This window comes from Delphinapterus leucas, chromosome 19, assembly GCF_059928025.1.
Source record: "Delphinapterus leucas isolate spDelLeu-1000000601 "Yukka" chromosome 19, BTC_Dleu_Yukka2, whole genome shotgun sequence".
NCBI lineage: Eukaryota > Metazoa > Chordata > Mammalia > Artiodactyla > Monodontidae > Delphinapterus > Delphinapterus leucas.
Window position 1 is genome coordinate 11,843,279 of NC_143147.1, and position 17,074 is coordinate 11,860,352.

The following is a 17,074-nucleotide window of genomic DNA, read 5'->3' on the forward strand; positions in this document are numbered from 1 at the left end:
TACTTCCCTCATCCTCTAGAGCAGTGATCAGCAAAATTTAGCCCACTGCCTGTTTTTGTAAGGTTTTATTAGAACGTGGCCACACCCATTCCTTTAGGTATCATCTATGGCTGCTTCGGGGTCACAGTGGTAGAGGTGAGCAGTGGCAACGGAAGCAGTATGCCCTGCGAAGCCTACAATATTTACTATCTGATCCCTAACAGAAAAAGTTTGGTGGCCCCCTGATCCAGAGTAACGTTCCTCAAACCATAAAGTGCATACAAATCACCTGGGGAGCTTGTTAAAATGCAGACTCTGATTCATCAGCAATGCCGGTGCCGCTGGGCCCTGGACTAGCTGGGAACTAGGGCGCTGCGTGTAGGGCTGTATAACGACGTCAGGGCTCAAGTGCCTGTGGCTCATTTCTCTTGGGCTCTTCATGATAACTTACGACTCTGGAATGCTCAAAGCCTGGACCAGACACAGTTGAAGAACAAATCGCTTTATTAGGAAAGGGTCAGTGTTACAAGACTCTTCTCCCCTAGTTCCCAGGTCCACACTCCTCTAACTCTGCCTCACTGTAGGTCCTTCTCTCCGAGTTCCCCAAAGGAATTCTTCAGAACTGTGAGTGCTTTCGGTTTCTCACCTTTCTCTAGGGCTGTGGTCCACCCTCTCCACTGGTCCCTCTGGGCAACCTCCAGCCCAGCTCTGTCTCCTCGGTGGGTCTGCAAGGAGCTACACCTGCAGAAGCAAGGCTACTCCGGCCAGAACCCACTTGGAAGGCTTCTCCTTCGTCTTCAGGTGTAAAGTCCACACGTAGGTGGGTCCTCGCTGACAAGTCTTGTACACAGGACAGGGATAGGTACTGCGGCAATCCTGCTTATCTGCGGAGATGGCCTTGAGGAGCAACACAGGCATGGGGGGCGCCAGCTCCTTCAGCTTCCCCTCGGTGATGACCCCAGCCTGAGGACAAGGACACGAGAACATCTCAGGTCAGGCCCCAAGCTCAGCCAGCCAGGCCTGCTCCTGTCGGGAGATCCGGGAGAGAGACTGGGAAGACCTGGTTGCCCTGGGCCCACCCCCTTACTAAGTTCTCTCGACAACCCACGATGGGGTGCCATGGCGGGGTGGACATCATATTCCCACTGTTTTTCAGCCTGAATATCTTCTCGAAGCAGAGTTCCGAAAGCTGTTGGATATCATATGCACATTAATGTCTTTGGGGCTTGAATTTCTCTTAGTTTTATTTTGCCATTTCGTAAGCATACCAAATGCAGCTATCTGCCAGATGTCATGCTAGGTGCTAGGGACTTACAGCTGAGCAAGACACGGTCCCTGCCGGCAAACGCTTTAGATGTTAAGGCTTTGGTTATGTCCTGTTCCAGCTTCTTATGTGCTGTCCTCCACCCTCTAGAGCATTTTCTCTTTTTGAGCAGAGGGAGCTGTGTTCTAAATTCACTCAAGTAACAGGGACCTGGCCGTTCTGTAGCTTTCCAGCTGGGGCCTCTCTCTGGTTCTGAGATGTCTCCATAGTGCTGTCTGGGGAAGTTTTTCCTAGTAGTCCTGAGAAATATTCTGAGGAACAAAAAGGTGCCTTGGTGAAATAAGCTTGGGAAGTGGTGCTTACCAGACCCTGGACCTGGAGCTTTACGGTGCACACTAGCACACTGAAGACAAGAAGTCCTGGCAGTAAAGAAAACAGTTTGACTTTATTTATCCCAGTCTTTCCCAAACTTATTTGACCACAGGACCCTTTTCTTGCAACCTATTCATTTCCCGTGGCACTAGGGTTTTCTGAACATACTTTGGGAAATGATGATCCAGCGTGACTCATGGATTCCTTGCCCGTGCCTAGCTGATTCTGAGCCCCTTATGCTGTGGACAGAATTTGTTTTAATTCCCATGAAATGTATTTAACGGGAAGGATGTGCCTCTTCAGTTCTGGTAGAGGCTGACATGAGGCACAGTAACTAATAGAACTAAGGTAAACAGTGAGGACCCCTTGTCCCCCACAACTGAGTGCTTATGGTAGGGAGTGGCAGCAGGGGTAGAACCTTTCTTTTTCCATATACCATAAAACCAACTCTTTTAAAATGTACATTTCACTGGTTTTTAGTATATTTATAAACTTGTACAGTCATCACCACTATCTAAATTCCAGAATATTTTTATCACCCCAGAAAGAAACTCTATAACCATTAGCTGTCACCATTAGTAGTGGGGTGTTAACGTCGTCAGTTATTATGGTTGAGTTGTCTGTTTCTCCCTTCAATTCTGACAGTTTTCATCTCCTTTATTTTGGGGTCTGTTTTATTAGATGCACATATATTTGTCATTGTTATATCTTCTTGATGGATGGACCTTTTATCATTGTAAAATGCCTTTTTTGGTCTCTACAATTCCTCTCTCTTCTGTCTTTTCTCTAATAACAATTTTAAGTCTATTTTGTCTACTATCAGTATAGTCCCCCAACTCTCTTTGGTTACTGTTTTCATGGCATGTCTTTTCCATCTGTTTACTTTCAACCTATTTGTGTCTTTAAATCTAAAGTGTGTCTCTTATACACAGCATGTAGTTGGATCAGGTTTTTAAAAATTTAATCCATTCTGCCAATCTCTGCCTTTTAATTGTAGTGTTTAATCCATTTGCATTTAATGCTTGCTCTTTTTTCAGTCATTTTTCTTCAACAAACACTGCTCTGGTTGCCAAAAGCCTTTGGTTAATTTCCGGAGTTCTGACAAGTTTGATTCTGGTATATATATATATATATATATATGTATAAAATTATTATATATGATTTTGATATATACCTTATTATACTATTATCTTATATATATGATATATATTATATCTTATTATATATATCTTTATATACATGTGTGTATATATATATATTTTTTTTTGCCAATGTTCTTGTTTTATGGAGGAGAGGAATTTTGGACATCCTTACCCTTGCCTTTTCTTTTTTTTAATAGTAATCTTTTATTTATTTATATATTTATTTTTGACTGTGTTGTGTCTTCGTTTCTGTGCGAGGGCTTTCTCTAGTTGCGGCAAGCAGGGGCCACTCTTCATCGCGGTGCGCGGGCCTCTCACTATCGCGGCCTCGCTTGTTGCGGAGCACAGGTTCCAGACGCGCAGGCTCAGTAATTGTGGCTCACAGGCCCAGTTGCTCCGTGGCATGTGGGATCTTCCCAGACCAGGGCTCGAACCCGTGTCCCCTGCACTGGCAGGCAGATTCTCAACCACTGCGCCACCAGGGAAGCCCACCCTTCCCTTTTTGCTGAATGCTTTCTGGGATATAGACTCTGAGAACAAGAGTTCTTGGTGGGCGGGTGTTATTTTTTTGTTTGTATTTATTATTTGGAAACAAGGTAATGAACAAATGGGAGGCAGTTGTTTGGAATCAATATCCCTTTGTCCCCCAGTGCCAGTGCTCCTCCTTCTGAGCTTCCCCCCTACTTATCTTTCTGCACTTCTCTCATTTTGGCGCCTTTAGTATCCTAGCTCTGGCTACCCTACACCTAACACAGTCCACATGTGATCTCGACTGACAGACTTGTGCAAATGTTCAGGTGGAGAGAGAGAAGTAGGCTTCCTTCTCAACGTTCAGGCTGCTTGAACACTGCCCCACTTTACCGTCCTTTCTGTTGGCCCTTGACTGGTTTCCTAGGGCTGCCGTAACAAAATTATCACAAAGACAGTGGCTCAAAGCAACAGAAACGTATTCTTTCACAGTCCTGCAGGCTAGACGTCTTAAAGTGTAGGTGGGGTTGGTTCCTTCTGGAGGCTCTGAGGCAGAACCTGTCCCATGCCCTTCCCCTAGTGTCTGGTGGTTGCTGCAGCCCTTGGCCTCCCTCGGCCTGTAGATGCACCCCTCCAGTCTGCCTCCGTCTTCACAGAGCATTCTCCTCTTATAAAGACACCGATCATTGGGTTCAGCGCCTACTCTATCCTAGCGTGACCTCATCTTCACTAATTACATTTGTAAAGACCCCTTTCCAAATAGGTCACATTTTGAGGTTCTGGGTGGACATGAATTTTGAGGGGACACTCTTCAACTTAGTACAGCTCTCTATGCATTTTAATGCGGACTTGTAGGATCTTCTAGACCTTCTAATAGTTTTCCCACGTTCCTTTGTATTGACTGCTAGGAATAGTTTAGTGCAAATATTGCCAAATGGGATATTTGACTAAGTAGTCCTTCCAGATCATGTGTATAACAAATGTAAACTTGTCCTAGAGTTATCCATCCTTGTTCATGTCATTTATCCCTGCCACCTGTGCTTGTTTGCTAGTTTCCTATCGGAGGCAAAACATCTTTTCTGATCTTATGCTGACTCAAATTTGTATTAGCCTGCAGTGAGGAATCCATTCAAAGTGTCACTTTAAATACCACTGGCACCCCTTTGCTAACATGTAGCAGTGTAAAAAGTAGGAGGGATTCCTGCCCTCCAAGAGCTCATGAATGAGGAAAGTGGACCAGGGAGGTGAAATGATACCCCCAGGCCACACAACAAGTTTTGAGCACTCCCTATGTACCAGGCACTGTTCTAAGTGTCTTGCATATTAATTTGTTTAATCATCACAGCAACTCTGTTTTCCCATTTAACAGTTGAGTAGGGACTTCCCTGGTGGTCCAGTGGTTAAGACTCTTCACTCCCAATGCAGGGGGCCTGGGTTCGATCCCTGGTCAGGGCACTAGATCCCACATGCCGCAACTAAAGATCCCGCGTGCCACAACAAAGATCCCACATGCAGCAACAAAGATCCCACGTGCCACAACTAAGACCCGGCATAGCCAAATAAATGCATTAAATAAATAAATATTTTTGAAAAAACAGTTGAGTAAACTGAGGTTTCTCACAGAATTAGTAAGCGGTAGTGCTGGGATTCAGGTCCAGATGGTCTGCTGCTTTAACCTCTCTGCTCACTCTGTGCTCTTTATGTCACCCTTGGCTACGTAGGAATGATTTGACAGCCTCAAGGGATGCTCAGAGGGCATCCCTGGGCGTCCCTGGCGGCGCAGTGGTTGAGAGTCCGCCTGCCGATGCAGGGGACGCGGGTTCGGGCCCCGGTCCGGGAAGATCCCACGTGCCGCGGAGCGGCTGGGCCCGTGGGCCATGGCCGCTGAGCCTGCGCGTCCGGAGCCTGTGCTCCGCGACGGGAGAGGCCACAACGGTGAGAGGCCCGCGTACCGCAAAAAAAAAAGGGCATCCCTTTTAGCAATTGTACTTTACAGGGGGCAATGTGTATGTAATCAGCCCACTGGGGATGCCCTTTGGCTCATCCCAGGATTTACCTGTGCATCCCAGCGAGCGCCTTCCATGAAGAGGCCATGGATGTAGGCCCCTTCCCGAGGGGGACTCCTGAATTCCTCTCTGTTCTTCTTTGTCACTTCACATTGCAAGGCCATCTGGTCCAGGGGCCACTCATTCTTGCGGGCCGTGGACTGCATGATGGCGGTCAGGAAGGACTGAGGGTTGAAGAAGCCTGTCAACCACACAGTGGGGGGCATCGTAAAGTCGCCTGTCCAGGCCTCCAACTCCCTGATTCGGTTGAGCAGGTCCAAAAACCAGGCTGCCAGGCCTGCAGTGGAAGGGTAGGCACGCCTGGCCCAGGGCTCCGGCACTGTGTCTAGGTACAGAGCGTCCTGTAAGTTCTCCATGTCGCTGGTCATGGTCAGCTCCCCCTGAAGACAAAGAATGAGAGGGGAAAGAGTGAGGGGCAGCAAGTCCCTGGAAACAGCTGGCCTCGGGGATCTTTGGGAAGACAGGAGATGACGGCTGGGGTCGGTGACACAATGACAGTCCCTGTCTAGTACTTGATCTGCAAGGTTTGTCTCACAGAGACTGGTCATCTCCCCACTCCTGTGGTATCAGAGTCTACACGTATCTACTGACAGTAGTTTAGGTCCACTACAGACCTCAAGCCACCTGTGGGTTCTATGCTGATTCCACCCTACGCTAAAGCTTGGGTTCCTCCGTTCTCCTCCAGCGAAGGAGGAATCCTCTTCCAATTGCTAGATGAAATCTGTAAAGGAAGATGTACATTGAAAACCATCTTTAAATTAAACTTTGTAACCTTAGTTATGCCAAGGATCTGCAATTTCTTGAAGGTGTCGTTTCCACTGCAGCGGCGTCTGCACGGGGGTTAGGGTACCCAGTAAGGCTTGCCGTGTCTGATGTGATGACCATCAGTCCTATGAAGCTATTTAAGCACAAGTGAGTTAAAATTATAAGGTTATCAGTCACATTAGCTACATTTCATGTCATCAGCAGGCACCGTGCCCTTAGCACAGATATGGAACCTTCTCATCATTACAGAGGGTTCTATTGGACAGCACTGCTCTAAACAGAAAGGCCTAGTTTTCTGTTTGGTAATTAAACTGTAGTGTATGTGTTTTTGCCAGGGTTGTGTTAAAAATTCTGTATGTTGCAGTTTTAATAAAACATGTTTATGGGCATATAATAGTACACGCTGGCTAAACTGCAGATAAGAAGATATGTAGACAAATCAAGACTCATTACAAAAAAATAAAGTCCAATAGACTTAAAAGGAAAAAGATATAGGCCGTTATTTATTTTTCCTTTTAAAATAAAAATTTTAAGTTTTCAATGGCCAATTAACTCACATAATTATAAAGTGCTTTTATAAATAATACACCAAATAAATTTGTTTCCCCACAGAATTGTTTTGGGTTGTTTTGAGTCGGGGTGTGTCTGTGGAAGTTTTTTGCACCTGTGAATGTTGTTGGCCATGTGAGTTGGTGGGGAGGTAAGGTCCCCCGCCCTGGAATCATCCCACAACTGACCTAACAGGACTGGGCCAGCACTACTGGAAAAAGTAGGATGAAAATGTCCCGGTCCTTTGGCACATCTCTGAGGGCCGCGGCAGAGAGACAAATAGAGATGAACTCACATGGAGCCCTGGACTCTGCCAGCCACAGTTGTTTGCTGGTACAGAGAAGTCCTTTGTTGCCTGGTTATCATCCCCGGCTAATTCAATCACTTACTCGGTGTGACCGTGCCTTACACAGAGATGTGCCACTTCTGAAAACGGTGAGGTCCCATAAGCCTCTATTTCTCTGACACTCATTGCAAGAAGAAATCATGTGCTTAAATTAAAATATATGCAATATTAGGGCAGTGGAACTCTCCTGTAAGACACTAAAACAGCGGATCCATGTCATTACAAATTTGTCCAAATCCGTAGAACATACACCACCCAGAGTGAACCCTAATGTGAACTACAGGAGACTTTGTTGATTGTGAGGGGTCGGGGTAGATTTACCAGCTGTAACAGATGGGCCACTCTGCTGGGGGTGTTGATGATGGGGAGGCTGGGTGTGGTCGGGGGAGGGGGATATGGGAACTCCGCCTTCTGCTCAATTTTGCTGTGAACCTACAACTGCTCTAAAAATAAAATCTGATAATAAAAAAAATGTATATGCAATACTTAACACTCTTCAGAAATCTAAAATCATTTTGACAGCAGGGAAGCATAAAATGTGTAACTTGGCTTTCTTAAAAATTTCTATCTGCTTAGAAGTTATTCTGACAATGATTTTGCATTTACTAATTGAAAGTATGAGCGATGGAGCCTTAAAGAATGTGCTCTTAGGTTCTGCCCATTTGAGAGTGAAGCAGGAACGATTTAGGAAAAGAAGAAGTCGTTCACCTTGTGGTTAGGGTGCTGAACTCAGATCTGCCCATGACCTTGAGTGGACATAGAAATGACTCACTTTCAGAGGAGGGGTTGAGAAGAAACCAGAGAGAACCCCACTCCAAATTCACTCAGTGTAATATGGGTCCCTTTCTTAGGAAAAGAGGAATAAACCTACAGACTCTGGGACAGCGTTTCCTAAAAGGTGTTCAGAGAAAATTCGTTTCCTCAGGTGCTGCCAGATTGGTGGAGGCGGGGTGGGCAGACCGGAAGTTTCTGGGCCAAACTGTGGGTAAGCAGGCCTTTTGTAAAGACTCCAGCTCCCCGTGAGAGAAACCTGCTTCCATCTGCTCAAGCCTGACCTCCTCAAACTCCCCCTGCCTGGATCCCGTGGAACACGGATTAATAATGTCTGCACTTATGTGCTTATAGGTCAAGAGTCGACAAAAAGAAAACTCACAAAGAGAACACTAAATCCTTAAGAAGATGACGTAGTTCAGGATCCTGTGTTACTGGCTTGTTCCATGTCCATATTGCAGGGAAAGCAGGGAGAACTAAAGACTGGGGGGCGCTTCATGGTGGGTATGAGGGCTACCTGGATGTGGTCTTAACCACTTTTTTTGTCCCTATAAATAAATGCTTTCAAAGTCTTTCTTAGGTAGAATATAAGATAAAAACCTGGTTTGCCCTCTAGGCCTTCATTGCTTTAAGTCAGTGCGCTTGTTAAAAGCACGGATTCAAAGGCTCCATTCCAAACCTAAGGACTCCAGCCTCTGGATGGCCAGGAATGTCCATCTGTAAAGGGCATCTCTGGAGGGTCAGAAGTGGCTGGTGCTCTGGGCTCGCAGGCACGTGGCCAGCGTCCGTCATGTGGGGTCAGCAACGCCCACATATGCCCTTCTCCAGGGGCTGCAGGCTGCACCTTGTTCTGAGGGTCAGCCCCTGTCTGCTTTTTCTTCCCTCTGAAGGTGGTCTTTGCAACCAACTTTCACATGAATGAAACACCGGGAGGCAAAGAGATGTGGAGGGAAGTGGGAATTATGTGGGTTCCACCCTTCCCAGTCTGGCGTCCAGACTGCGGGTGACCGCAGCTGGTCCATCTGTGCACTCTAGCAGACATGTGGGCCAGGGCAGCTGCCTGTGGGGTGGTGACCGTATGTCACTAAAGGGCCAAAGCAAAACCTGAACTATTAAGTCAACACATGAGAGTCAACGGATGAGAGTAAAGAGCCAGAGCGGTTCCCCAAGTCAGCAAGTTGGGCTTTAAGACTGAACATCTTTCACATGTTTAGAAAAACAGAATTTGTCAATTAGGAGGGGCAATTAGCCACTGAAGCATAGGGGGGAAATGTTTGATGCCATTAAATATCTGAATAATAGAAAATAGTTCCCAGCCCCAGATTCTGGGCTGGCCATGACTCCATCTAAGAGAGCACTGCCCAAATGAAATACAATGCAAGTTGTGAATGGGTAATTTTACATTTAAAATTCACAAAATTACATGTGTGTAATTTTACATTTTCTAGTAGCTACATTAAAAAAATAAAAAGAGGGGCTGCCCTGGTGGTGCAGTGGTTGAGAGTCCACCTGCCGATGCAGGGGACACGGGTTCGTGCCCCGGTCTGGGAAGATCCCACATGCCGCGGAGCGGCTGGGCCCGTGAGCCATGGCTGCTGAGCCTGCGCGTCCGGAGCCTGTGCTCCGCAACGGGAGAGGCCACAGCAGTGAGAGGCCTGCATACCGCAAAAAAATAAATAAATAAATAAATAAATAAATAAAAAGAAAAAGATGAATTTAATTTTCATAATATGTTATTTAACTTAATAGATTAACTTAACTTTATAGATTTAAAATGTCAAATATTTCAATATTTAATCAATATAACATATCTTTGAAATATGGCATTTAATTTAAACTTACAACACATTTCAGTTTGGACTAGCCACATTTCAAGTGTTAACCTGTTGTTAGTGGCTACCATACTGGACAGTGCAAAAGAATCCAGCTTCTCTTGTAGTTTTCCAACACAGGTAGAGATTTTTCTGGGCAGGCTGCCATCAGTCAATGGCGCTTTGAAAGTTATACCTAGTTGTAAAGGATTGTAAAGGAATAAACTGGCATTTGGGAGTTTTGTACATCAGGCTTTTGTGCATTTGGTTAGTGGGAGTCAGTACCTCTGACCAATCAGCTCTGGGATGCTCACAGGACCTGGCTCTTCATTGTGTAAGGCTGAGAGCCAGATGTCTGACTCTCCTGAATTCTTCTCTGTGGGGACACGGTTGTGGCTGGTAGACCTCTCCCAGGTGGCCACTTCTGTGTGCTGTGGGCTCCCACAGTCCTCAGGGATTAGAGAGCTGTGCCTTTCAATTCAGCCAGTACTTTTGGGTAGCATTATGCTTTCCCATCCAGCCAACTATGAATAAAAATTTCATAATAAAAAATGCTAAGGGTATTGACTTAATGACTTGAAAAGTCAGACATTTTCTAATTTGGTGCCCAGTCTGGGCAGGGCATTTGGGTTTGTCTGTTTGATGTGCTGGGTAGTGTGGGTTGCCCCATGTCTCCCTGTGCTCCACCTAAAACAGTCCTAGAACTTCAAAGTGACTGTTAAAGAGAAAGAAAGGACCGGAAGGAAAACGTCGCTCAGATTTTCCTCTCCTCCCATTATGCTTCCCCTTCCATGTTCCGCTGGGAGCTGGGATGTGAGTTCCTCACCGCTCCATGTACCAGCTGCTGTCCAGTGGGGCCCTCACGTCTCCCGCACATGCCAGGCTGTCCTGTGAACCCCTCCTGTTTCAGTTGCTCCCTTCAACCGTTTCCTCTCTGACTCCCATTTCTTGCAGCTCAGCTTAGCCTCTTCCCCAGACTTGGAAACTTTTCCTTCTCTGAACTCTGCCGCTGTCCTCTTGCACCTTCACTGTTCCATGAAGACATCTGTCCATCTTTTCTTCTACCTACTTGCCTTAATGCGATTCACAAACTTGTCTCGCCACAAGAATTACCCATCTGCTGGCTAAAAATATAGGTTTCCAGACAGGCCCCAGCTCCACAGGTTGGTGGGAATGGAGGGTGGAGATAGGAACACATATTGGAATGACGCCCCCAGGGAGTCTGATGACCAGGCCAGTTTGGGACCCTGTCCTAATGAGACTGGGTTTTCATGACAGCGTTTTTAAGCGGAGATTGCTCTGTCTGTCCCCCCGCTCACAGGGGACCAGGAGAAAAAGGCAACAGACCGTTGTCCTGACTGCTTCTGGGTCAATGTTGTCACCACCAGTCACCTTTAGAAGTTCACCATATCACTCTTACTCACCTGGGGGACCCTCTGCTCCAGCCAAACTAAGTTAACTCTTAGAACAGGCTTAGGGTTCCTCACCTTGGGACTTCTAGAAGATTCTTCTTATTGCCACATGTCATAATCCTACTCTTCCTCCAAAGCCCCCTGCATGCCACTTCTCCGCTGGGGCCATCCCTGATTCCACATACTTATTTCTTCCTTTCTTCTCGCACCTCTCTCTGTGTGGCACTGAATCAATCCTGCCTGGTACTGTAATCCATTTGTATGCTCGTTTTCCTGCCAGACTGTCCGTCTGGAGAGGAAGGCTCCCCTGTCAGTCTCTGCTGTCTCCCCAAGGGCAGAGCACCGAGGCTGGCCATCCACCAGCCCTGCTCGAGCTAGACTGGAAGAAAAGAGTAACTCCCTCCCCACCCCTTCATCCTCGCCCAGGCACGCACTGGGATCCATGACACCAAACTGCAGCGAAGGCTCTTGAAAGAAAAATGAGTGAACGAATTGGAAGTCGGATGGGTAGATAGACTGCAGCAAATTGCACAGATTCACTAAGCTAAGACCGCAACAAACAAGCTCAAGATAATTATGAATATATACCCGCGTACCTAGGGAACCGAGCCACATCAAATGACCGGCAAGGTCCTTATTTACGTTTGAGATTGTTCTATGGAATTCTGTATTTCCTTTGATTACAAGCCGGCGCATAATTTGGTAACATTGCCAAACAGCCTCAGCCTTCGACATCCTTTCCCGTCTCTCATTTCTCCTTATTTCCTTCTATCCATATTGGGGCCGAATGGGAATTAGCAGACTGAAGAAAACTCACCCAGATTTCTCAGTCTACTTCATAGTTTCTATGTGACTACATGTGAAGACGTTCATGGTTGTGTGTCCTCTGCACCCGTGACAGTGGTTATACGACTCCAAGAGGCAGACACAAGGGCGGCAGCACATCACAGGCCTGGACGTCCAGGGCTGGGCTGAGCTTTCACTGCTGCCTACAAAACTGGGTTCTCACTTTCCCTCTGTCTGGGGTTACAATTATTTTAATAAATGTGCCAGTGTAAACTGACAACAGTTACTTTCCTCAGCTCCTCAAAGGCAGCAGGACCTCCCACTCACCTATCATGCAGGTGATCTGTTTGGCTTTGTGCTGGGCACTTGATGGAATTATCTCATGGTGATCTATTTACATAATTGGTGGTATAAATAATAGACTCTTTCATCGCTCATGAGAAACGTCAGAGCTTGTGCAGCGTCTCGGGCCTTTCAGATAACCATGGGGTTGCAAAAGATTAAAGTTCTTTCCTTTCCTCTGACGGGGTGGTAATAATATGCCGTCAGCTTACACTTCTGGGTACTTGCCGCGTGCTGGGCCTTGCTCTAAACATGCTACGCAAACCTACTGATTGAATCCCTCCCAGAGCCCTATGAAGTAGGACCACTATCCCTGTTTTACGGGTGAAGAAACTGAGACGCAGTGAGACTTAAGTCACTCTAAGGCCACACAGCGAGGAGGCAGCAGAGCTGGGAGGCGTTGCAGGGCTGCCTAGAACCTGTGCTTTGATGCGGCACACACTTCTACGACCCATGAAAGCAACATCACCCATGTCAGCAGAAGACACAGGGCATCAAGACTTCTCTTCTCTTGGGCACTCAGAGCATGGGCTCCCGGGCAGCTTGCCAGTCACAGCTCATTCTGCCTTCCCAGCTCCCAGCTTCAGAGCCTGTCTCACCCTCCCTGCAGCCTGGCCAGACTCTGGTTTCTAGGAGTGGCACCTTCTTAGGCAGTGAGGCTACTGTGACCACTGCTCTCCAGCTCCCCTGGCGCTCTTCCCACAAGGGGTTCCTGCTGGCAACGCCCTCCCTCCCCCGCCCCCAGCCTCGCCCACCTTTAATCCGAGGTCTAGCTCTCGCAGGGAGCGCTGAATCTCTCGGGTGAGGACGTTCATCCGTTCGCACTCCTGGAGTGCCACGACCACGTAGGGGGTGCGCTCCTCTGCTTTGGCCATCAGCTCTGGGATGTTAAACTCATCTGTCACCCGCTCCAATATTTCTTCCAGGGCGGCCTTGACCTGCCCCACAACAGGAAACACAGGGTTAAGACGGGGTTCAACTTCTCCAGAAGGCCTCCATTCCCCTGCCACGTGGCACTAAAGATGCCAGTCATCCGTGCCCTGGGCATACCCTTGCCCGCTTGCTGAGGCCAACTGGGTCAGGGGCTGAGGGCCAGCCGCAGCAAGGCCTCCCATATAGGCTGGCCAGCTCTCTGTGACTCCTGGGACCAGCTGAAAAGGATGAACATAGAGGGCTTTCTGAGAACTGGGAGTTGAAAAACCCAGAGACTGACCCTGCTAGCTGTGGGAATCGAGCTAGGAGGGCATAGGACAGACTTGGGCCTAGGGCGGTCATTTGGAAGCACGGGAAGCCGCGGCGATGAGCAGCAGTAATGGAGACATGGAAACATTCCATTCGGAGTTTCCATGAGGCTGCACTGCAGTTCCTGTCCTTGGGTCCTGGAAGAAGCATCGCCACAGCTCATGTAAACCTCCTCCCACACCCCACGGACCCTTTTGTCACACGGACTGTCAGCCAATCAGACCAGGGGAGCTAGAACAATCAGGGCCTCTCTCCAGGAAAATTGGAATTGAGGCACCGAGACTCTGGGCTGTCTGGGGGGCAAGCACTGGGAGGCTAAGTCTGCCATTTTGAAGCAAACGAGTAAAGCCCAGGAGCTCTGTCAGCAGAGAAGGAAAAACGAGAAAGTGCAGACTTACTAGAACATGTGGCTGGCAGAGGGGCTGGAGGGAGGGAGAGAGGGAGCCAGGGCTCCAGTTCCAGCCCTTCCTGGAGTCAGGAGAGCTGGTGGACGTGTGTGGTGGATGCTGTTTTGGTGCGTTCATCTCATCCCTCTTCTTCTAATGACGGGTCCCTGTCTCCTTTTGTGAAATTACCTCTTTCCCACTGTTTTGAGGCACAGTCACCGGGCCCAGCCCTCCACTGACTCAAGTGGGCCAATCAGATGATCTTTTCCAGGAGCATGAAAATTGAATCTCAAGCCCAGGATTTAGGTGCAGAAAGTGGAGGGAAGTGTGATGGTCCACTCTTCTCTCTCCCTGGGACCCCAGAGCCACTGTGGTTTCTATCCTTTCTTCAGTGTATTCCTTTGATACAGTGAGCTATTTCTTGCCTATTTCAGCGAAACTGGCCTCTGTTCCTTGCAACCAAAGAACCCTGACTGAGTTAATACGGCGTTGTTATGTATCACCCATGTGAATTTAAGCAAGTCATTTAGACCTCAATTTTCTCATCTATTAAAAATTTCCAAGAGCAGCTTTCTCCACTGCCCCCTCCCCTGCCAACTCCCAGGGCTGGTGAAGAGATCAAACCAAAAGAGGTGATGAATGTGGCAGCATGTGAAAGCTACAAAGGACCCTATACATGTACAGGATTATTAATATTAATTTTGCCTTGTATTGTTAACAGACAATACATTATCTAGGAAAAGAGCTGATGTTAGAAGAAAAGAAAGTAAAAACTCATAACCATGTCACAAATGGGTCTCTGGTTCTGTCATAGCAAAAACTGGAATGGAATTTTAACAGTACCTGGAAGCTGCTGCTGAGACAGAAGACAAATGGCTAAAACTACATCATAGTTCTGTCTCTGGAGATGAATTTGAAGAAACAGCCCTGTATCAGCAAGCTGCCATTTGGACATTATTCACAAAGAAATGAAAAGATAGTCTGGAGCTACTGTTTCAAAACACATTGAACATGGGGAAACAGAGTTCTCTTCCATCACTGATCAGGCTTTGGAGGATTTGGAGACCCTGCCTGAGGAGGGAGCAAATCCACAGACATAGAGCGGACACTTCAGATGGGAGCAGTGCATGCCAAGGGATGTGGTCTACTTTACTTCCACAAGCAAACACCTCTTTTTTTTTTTCCTTTTGGAAAAGTAATAAATGCTTATCATAAAAATCTAAATATTACAGATTCGTCTGATATTAGAAGCAAAATCCTCCCACAATTTTGCCTCTTCCTTCAAAGGGGGAAAAAAAGCACTGTTAATTATTGGTTTATAATTTCTGCAGGTGTCCTTCAATGCATATGACCCTATCTATCCATCATCCATCCATCATCCATCTGTCCATCCACCCATCCCCATATTTATCACATCTGCCATATCTTCCTTCCTGCCTTGCTGCTTCTCTTCCCTCCATCGCTCTCCCTTCCCTCCCCACCTCCTTCTCTTTCTATCACAAATGGAATCATAATACACACAGATTTTTCAGTTTGCTCTTTTTGTGTTTTGTTTTTGTTTTCTTTTGGCCACACCATGTGGCCTGTGGGACCTTAGTTCCCCAACCAGGGATAGAATCCATGCCCCCAGCAGTGGAAGCTCAGAGTCTTAACCACTGGACCGCCAGAGAAGTCCCTCAGCTTGCTTTTCTCACCTAATGATATATCTTGAACACATTCCCTTGTTAGTACTTATGGATTTACCTTGTTTTTTAACAGTATATATTATTTCACTGTTTTGGCATAGCATAATTTATTGAGTCATCCCCCTATTGATGGTATTTGGTCTGTTTATCATTTCTACTCCTATAAACAATCCTGCAATAAAGAAGTATATCATAACATCTGTGCCCTTTTGAGTGTTTCCACTGGTTGAATTCCTAGGAATAGAATTATGAGTAAAATATATGAACGTTTTAAACTTTAGGTGCTATTGTCAGATTGCTCTACAATTTAAACCTCTACTAACAGAGATGGGAGTACATCTTTTCTTATGTTCTCACCACTGGATATCCTCACATTTAAAAAATTTTACCATTGTGTGAAAAATAATATTTCACTTAACTCCATTTAGTTATGAGCGATGTTGAGAATATTTTACTATTTTTCTTGGCCATTTGTATTATTACGTGAATTTCTTTCGTGTCCTTTTCCCCTTTCCCCTCTTCTCTCTCCTTCTTTTTCCTCCATGGGTAATATCTGTATATTAGCGAAATCTGCCCACTTCCCGGTATCTGTGTCGCAGTTGGGTTCTCCAGAGTTTGGCAAGTGACCGTACTTCATTCATCTCTGACATACACAAACACACACACACCATTTCTTGAAGTGGTCAGAAGAAGGGACATGACAAGAACTAGAAGCTTCCTTTAATGCTGCCCAAAGAATCCTAAGCCTATTACTCACATAGTCCCAGCCTTTTCATTTTTAAGCTAGGAACATTTTTGATGCTAGGTGGTTTGGATTCTGGGCAACATAAACTTTCTTATCTTCCTTTTGTTCTCAAATTATATCCTATGCATCAAAGAGTAAAAGAGGTTGAGTAGTGGGGTTTAGAGCAGCTTTCTCAGAGTAGGCTCACCTGCATCACCATCGCTGGGCTGCAAATTCCTGGGCCTAACCCGAGACCCCAGAATCAATGCTCCCTAGCTCATTCCGAGGCATATTAAAATTGAGACTCATTTTAATGACATCACTCCATACCTTTAAACAAGCATCCAGCTCCTTTACTATCAGTCAGTTTGTTTTCCTAAAATCAATCCCTGAAGCCTAAAAGTTCGATAACTCTCCAGGTTTTTTAATCCTTAATCTTCCAAGTACGTTTCCTTGTAACAAGGGAACCTCTAACTAAAGGAATCCGGGTAGTACTCTGGAGGGGAGGTGGGGTGAAGCAGACGCATCTGTTGGAAACTGAACTGCCTTGTCTTAGGAAAGCATCACAGAGAAGGTTCACTTTGAGCCCCTTCCTTTTCTGCCCTCTGCTGCGCCCTCACCAGGAACAGAGCTCCCAGGTTGCCTCTGGTCACCCTACACCCACAGGGCACCCTCCTCTGGCTTTCCACCCAACAGTTCCCCTCCACCTTCCTGAAGTTTCGGGAAGGCCTGTGCTTAGTAGCACTAGCTGTGCGTTAGGAGACTCGGGGACTAACTGTCCTTCCCACAAAGAGACCGCATTTTCGTCTTACAGAGGAGCGAGTTCGTCCACTCGAGCGTCTAGTTGGCGGAGTGAGGGTGGGGTGTCTAGGGACAGCTCCCCACCCATAATTACTTAGTTTGGGAAAGGAACCATGAGGTCCGTTTCGAGGTTCCCAAACCACGATTGTTCAGCTCTGCCCTT

At 46.8% G+C, this 17,074-nt stretch overlaps 1 protein-coding gene across 1 annotated transcript in view; it reads right to left on the reverse strand.

Moving 5' to 3' along the window:
• Positions 1–326: 326 nt before the first annotated feature.
• DNAH9 (dynein axonemal heavy chain 9) overlaps positions 327–17,074 on the reverse strand; it is a 301,023-nt gene continuing 284,275 nt past the window's right edge. The window contains exons 67-69 of the mRNA XM_022595902.3: positions 12,829–13,011; positions 5,282–5,671; positions 327–942 (exon numbers count right to left, since the gene is read on the reverse strand). Of these exons, the coding sequence (XP_022451610.3) occupies positions 715–942; positions 5,282–5,671; positions 12,829–13,011 (801 nt within the window). The 3' untranslated portion in view covers positions 327–714. The remainder of the gene's footprint in view (positions 943–5,281; positions 5,672–12,828; positions 13,012–17,074) is intronic.